A 6,286-nucleotide genomic window follows, 5' to 3' on the forward strand; every position below is an offset into this window, starting at 1 on the left:
GGTTACAGAGTTTTTTAAATCCATGTCCCCAAGCACTAACTACACCTCCTTCTCTACTTAATGAATTCAATGTCTCGTGACAAACACAACAAAACACTGAGCAAAATATTCAGAATTCTAATAAAACTCTTCGAATATAAAGAATATGAGTAACTCCACTGTGGAGAGAGGGAAATATTTTTGTGTTTTACTTTAAAATGCAAAGTGTGATATTTTATAAGAAGCACTTACCCCATTTGGTGGGTAGGAAATCCATTCCAGCTCTGTTTGTTGTGCTTTAGAATCCAGCAGCAGTACTGAAAAAAAAAGTTTGATTTCCAAATGTTACATGAACATTTTAAACACATTTTAAAAGTTATTAAAGTGAATCTAATTTGATATATTATCACTTTATCACTTAAGATATATACAATTATTTATATAAATGGTGAAATGAGTATCTACCAGAAACAAGTATATTACTCAACTTTGGGAGAAAATATATTAAAATACCACCTTACATTTGGTATTTTTAAATAAAATATTAAAGTTAATTTAAGAACTCAAAAGTAACATGTAAGTGAGGGTAAAAATTGCTATGTGATGCAATGTTTCTATAGTAATTGTATATTATAAAAGCTTTGTAAACCACTGAGCCCTGAAAATGTTGTCAAAGAAGATAATGAAAACATAATAAAGTATAATTCTACAGTACTCTTAAGATAGTCATTAATTTATAATATTCTACCATAAGCATTTCCCTGCATTTTTTGAGAATTAGAGTTTATTTTTGTGAAACTTTTCACACACAGTGTTTTCTGTGAATCCAAAATGAATGTGATTAAAAGCTTTATTAAGCAATGCTGTCCTGAGAAAAATAAACTATTATTTGCAAGGAATACTTCTGAGTTAGTCAGACATCTGTTTTCAATAATTCTGCTTTCTTCATTTCCAAAGGTTTCGAAGCATTAACTAATTCTCAAAATGGTGTAAATCAGCTCTGACTTGACCATGTTTCTGACTTGCCTTTTTAAACCAGTTGAGTTCTGCTTCTGTGTATCAAAAATCACAATACAATGTATGTAAATGTATATAAATGTAATGAATGTTCCTGATAGTCTTAATAGAACATATTTAAATGCCATACTTCCACAAAATATACTTCCAATTTGATATATTTTATTGCTCTTTAAGACAATTACCCCCCTAAAGAATTCACTGTTTTCTCAAACTGGTTTGTTACCTGAGTCTTTTTCTTTAAAATATTTTTGACTGTACAGCATGTAGAAATGTATCGGTCTGTCCAGAAATACCAGTGAATGTATTTTTGAGTATGTAAATGTGATTAACACCAACCGCAGCAAAATGTTAAAACTGGAACTCTAATAAAAATACATGTTTATAGGAACTTTTAAATAATCACTACAGGAAAAAAACGTGTATTTTAAATGAAATGAAAATTTGTTATACTTAGAAAACAAAAGAGCACACTGATGCGTTCAACTTCCTCCCGCTAGTCAAGGTTTATTCTCTGCAACTTAGCAAGGTAGATATAGATAGATAGACGTGTTTTTTTGAAAAAGTGGTTTACACTTAAGACTGTAGTGGGGACCATAACAACACAAACCCTGGTGACAAACACTGGACTCTCTTCCAAATGAGGAGGGAAAAAACCCACACACTTTTAAGTACAAGTTGTATTTCACACCTGGAACATCGATAAGTCATTGGTCTAGTGAACTTATATGAAGTAATTTTTAAAAATTTCTTGATTTGAGAGAGAGAGGAAGGGAGAGGGGGAGGGAGGAAGGGGGTGGGGAGGGTGAGAGAGAGATCAATTTGTTCCACTTTTTGATGTATTCATTGATTGCTTCTTGTATGTGTCCTCACAGCGATGGAACCCACAACCTTGGCGCTTTTGATGACGACGCTCTAACCAAATGAGCTACCCAGCCTGGGCCTTAAGTATTTTTCAAAGTTTATTTTGTTTTTGTCCTCAACGATAGAGAGGAAGCACAGAGAAACAATGTGGATGCTAGATACTCTTCTTCTGAGGTGAATTACTCTATTTTAATTTTTTTTTTGTCTTTCGTACTGGCATGACAAGAGACAAGTTGGCGTTAAACACAGGTGACCTTCTCGGGTCGTTTCTGAGGATGAAACAAGCACTGCGGGCTGTTTATTGCCATTCCGTTACCGCTCAGCACAGCCCGGGGTGGGAACTGGGACCACGACGGGGCGATGATGGCAAACATGTTGAGAAATAAACAAATAAAAACAAAACAGAAACCGCCCCCTGAACCTTTAATCAGAAGCAGCTCTAAAGTGATCGGTTGGCCTCGCTCCCCGCCGTCTGCCCCGCAGCTACACCCCCGAGTGAGCGCTTCAGCCTCCCTGCTCAGAGCGCGCGGCGCCACCCTCCCTTCGAGCCCGCGGCTGCAGAGCCAGGCGTGCGAGCGGGACGCGTGGCGCTTGGACCCGGGCTCGGGGACTCGGCGCCCTTCTTCGGGGCCAGGCCGGGTGAGGGCTAAGGGCGCGAGGTGGGCGCGCTCCTCGGAGCCCGCGCCGCGCAGCTCCGGCCGCAGCGGGCAGCGGCGGGCAGCAGTGGCCGGGGCGGGGCCGCTGGTGGGGCGGGGCGGGGGCTGCCAGACGGGCGTGCCCGCAGCACTGTGCATCCATTACGTCTCCGCCAGACCTGGGCACTCCAGGGAACCAGTGGCGCCCTCACTCCAGAAGGAGACGGGAGGAGGAGAGAGGCTTTCGGGAACCGTCTCCTCAGCGAACGGCGACGGCAGCTTTTACGAAGAGGAAAAAACAGCAGCTGCACTTTCGCCTGCAAGCGTCAGACTTTGATTTAAAGACACTGGCTCGCGAGGGCGGGAACTGACCACTCGGAGTTAAAGTGTACCGGGAAAGTGGAAGAAGGTGGAGAGGCCCCTCACCTCCGTTCAATCGTCTCATCCAACCCGGAGGCCGGGCAGTGCTCCAGCATCCCCAGCGCCCGCTAGTAATTGCCCCTGCCCATGTCCGGCAGCGGAGCTTGCTGGTTCCCAGATTTGCAGCTCCAGATCGCCGCTGCGCGATGGGAGAGTTGCCACAGAGAAGCCGGGCACATTCGCCACCCCGCCCACATTTTAAATATCTCACTTATGCGTTTACAGAATTCAGCCTCCCAGAATCAGAACCCTCCCCACGAATGCTGCACCTAGAAGAAAAAGGCGAGCGCGAGAGCCAGCCAGGCTGCGGGAACCTCTCCCCCTAGTGATGCAGTTATTTATAGCTCAAACTCCCGCCTGGGTCAGACAGAGCGCGAGCGCCAGGCTTCGCCGCCGCCGCCGAGATGCAAACTTTCCGCAACTCCCGCTATTCCAGAAAAATCGGGATGAGGTTCCAGGACTGAATGCTCCTAATCGCACGCGAGGAGAAATGTGGGGTTCGATGTGTTTGGGTGTATGTTTCTAGCAGACATAGGTTAGGCTGCAAATGCGTAACCGACAGTTCTGAGTCAAGGTTTTCTCTGAATGGGTTCTGGGTCTACAGTGGTTGCAGATGTGGAACTGGGGTCAGAAGGTCAGGCTGGAATACGAAGTGGGATAAGACACTGGGTTGGGGAGGTTTGTGGGAACGAAGAGAGGCGTACGAAGAGAACTTTGGGGGGGAACCCGGCGCTAAATCCCTAAGTTTTTAGGGATAAATGAAGCGAAGGCCGATTTGTAGCCCCCACCCCCATTACCACGGTGACCTAAATCTGATATCAGTTTCCTCCATCTTCCACAGTTCAGGAACAAATAATGATCAGTATTCTGCTTTTAAATATCGGAAAATTAACCTTAGACTTACGAGCCTGGAAGACACGAGGTGGGGTGGGGAATAAATTGCCACTGCTCGGAGCAAGACGTTTCCATTGACAGGATTTCTTTTTCCCCAGCTCCAACTACAGGCACCGAAAGGTATTTTACCTTCTGTCAGTGGTTCAAAGGAGAAGGAAAAAAAATAACCATATACATAACAGCGTATCTGGTTACCTAAGTGGAACCTACTCTCTTCATCCACCACTAGCCCGCAGGGTCCAGGTCTTTCGCAGGGTTTGACCCCTCGGACTGAACTGGCGGACTTGGGGCAGGTGTTTAGGGACTTCCAAACGCCTAGGCGGCAGCGCGTTATCAGAGTCACAGCCCCAGCCCGACCCCTGCCTCCCCGGCCGAGCAGAGCCCCCTAGGCTCCGCCTGCCCCGGGCTGTCTGGACCTGCGCGCCGCGCACCCTAGAGGGAAGCGTCCCCGACCACGGGGCGCGCGTCCCCGGTCGACTTCACCTCCGCGGCGTTATTGTTCCGCGCCGGCGGCCGAGCGCCAGCCGCAGGCCCGCTCCTCCTCCTCGGATGCAGTGAGCACTTCATTAGTAACCCGAGCGTTCGGAGCTCACACAAGTCACGGCCCCTCGTGGAAGGCTCCGCACTTCAGCCGCGCGCTGACGGGCTGGCTGGGACACTAGAGACTGCGCTCCCCAGTCTCCGACTAACTCCGGCTGCAGCTTAACCCTCAGGAAGCAGACGCAGAGAGGAGGAAGGAGAGAGGTCTAGAAAGAGGAAGACATCTGACTTTCCCCGTGTCCTGGAGGATGATCACGCCGGCCGTACCCCACCACCTCACCCCACCCCACCGCCCTCCGTAGCTGCTCACGCCCTCCAGACTGCCCGCGCCAAAAACCCAGCTCCCGTCCGGCCGACAGCCCCGGGCGCGGGGCTGCAAGCGACTGTGGAAGCAGCCCCACTTGCCGCCGGCCCGGGGCAGCCGGAGCGGCGAGGGGGCGGGGAGCCAGCGGGGAGGGTCACCCTTCGCCGGAGGCGCGGCCGGCAGCCCCCGCGGACGAGACCGCTCCTGCAGGTAGACAGCTAAATAAATAAGTCAGAACAAACTTTGCTTTTCCATCACCTTACCTTCCTTTGCAGCCTGTGCCTCCCCGGTGTGTGCAAAACGGAAAAGCCAGATGTAGCATAAAATAATCCAAGAAGGGTGCCGAGTTTGAAAAACCATGGTGCATGAGCAGGTTTTATTTTAGGTCTCAGTTGAGTCGTAGCTTTTTAAATGCTGTTTGATCCAAAGTGGGTTCTTTTTTATTGCTCTCCTCGCATCGATTCCCCTTCTCGATCTCCGGGCGGCGGCTGCACGTTCAGCTTTTTAAAATTTCACCCCCCTCCCCTCCAGTTCCTTCGCACTGTGTTCACTGCCTGCAAGTCTCCGACTGCAGACCCGCCGCTTGCTCCACACTCGAATAATATCAATTAGGGGGGGGTGAGGGCGGGACTCCGAGTGGAGAGCCTCCGCCACTCGGACTGAGTGGCAGGCGCAGCTGGCCTTTCAGGCAGCGATTCCCAGGGCCGAGGGGCGGGTCTCTGCGAAACGGCCGCCCCGGCCACGGGGGCGGGATTCGTGCAGCGGGCCAATCGGCGGTGAGCGGAGTCAAGTTGCGGGTCCAGGATTCCCTCCAGGTTCTGAGTTCCCCGATCGCTCTGGCTGCTCGGGGAGGGAGGACGTGGAAGGCAGCTGAGGTGCGTGTTGCCGTAGGCACTTTGGTTTGTAGAAATGGTAAGCTTTCGTGGAGCAGAATCAAGATGAGAATAACGCTCCCAATTTACAGTTTCCTACATAGATTTACTCCTCTAGGTCTTGTAGAAACCAGAGGCAATGCAAGCGGTGTCTCAGCTACCAAGCACGGAGCCAGGACAGTGAATGAGCTGTGCCTTTAAGTAAAGTGTCTTTTACTTTTTTTGTTGTTGTTGTTACAATCTCCGAGGGTCGGATCACTGTTCTTTGCCTTTCTTGAATAGTTTCTACTTTTCTTTTTGTTACTCCAACAGCAGTCAACTCTAGGCTACACCCAGCATAGTCCCTAGAAGAATAAAAGTAACGATATGTATTATGTTCAAACAGTGTTTCCAAGAGTTTGCAACAAGCTCTGGCAAAAGAAACAGAGGAAAAGGGAGTAAAGAAAGGAAGTCTTTTGTTTTATGGGTCCCCCTCACCCCGCCCAATCTTTTCACAATAGTTTGTTGGTTGCAATAAAACATTCACACAACCTTCAGATGATTCCGTGTCATTTTTAAAAAAACATATTTATCATTTTCTGAGGTTTTTCTTTGGGTTTCTCCACTTCGATCGTTACTCATTTCGTTGCATAAGTTACATTTAATTTTAAAGAATGCTACTATGAATTAAGCTCATAAAGTAAACGTCTTTCGCAAATATCAACTACTTTCCCATAAGTATTAAATCATCTCTGAAAGGGAAACTGAGAATAAAAAGTATA

General features: G+C 48.1%; 1 protein-coding gene across 6 annotated transcripts in view; it reads right to left on the bottom strand.

Annotated features, from left to right (window-relative positions):
• Positions 1-5,296, bottom strand: part of EPHA7 (EPH receptor A7) — a 171,041-nt gene extending 165,745 nt beyond the window's left edge. For 3 of the 6 annotated variants that reach the window (XM_028510666.2, XM_028510665.2, XM_028510663.2), the window contains exons 1-2: positions 4,917-5,292; positions 232-296 (exon numbers count right to left, since the gene is read on the bottom strand). In XM_028510666.2, coding sequence (XP_028366467.1) covers positions 232-296; positions 4,917-5,013 — 162 coding nt within the window. In that variant the 5' untranslated portion in view covers positions 5,014-5,292. Of the gene's footprint in view, positions 1-231; positions 297-4,916 lie in introns of all 6 variants that reach the window. The other 3 variants (XM_028510668.2, XM_028510667.2, XM_036024484.1) reach the window with 2 other exon arrangements.
• Positions 5,297-6,286: the final 990 nt, after the last annotated feature.

The sequence above is a fragment of the Phyllostomus discolor genome, chromosome 4 (assembly GCF_004126475.2).
Source record: "Phyllostomus discolor isolate MPI-MPIP mPhyDis1 chromosome 4, mPhyDis1.pri.v3, whole genome shotgun sequence".
Taxonomy (NCBI): domain Eukaryota; kingdom Metazoa; phylum Chordata; class Mammalia; order Chiroptera; family Phyllostomidae; genus Phyllostomus; species Phyllostomus discolor.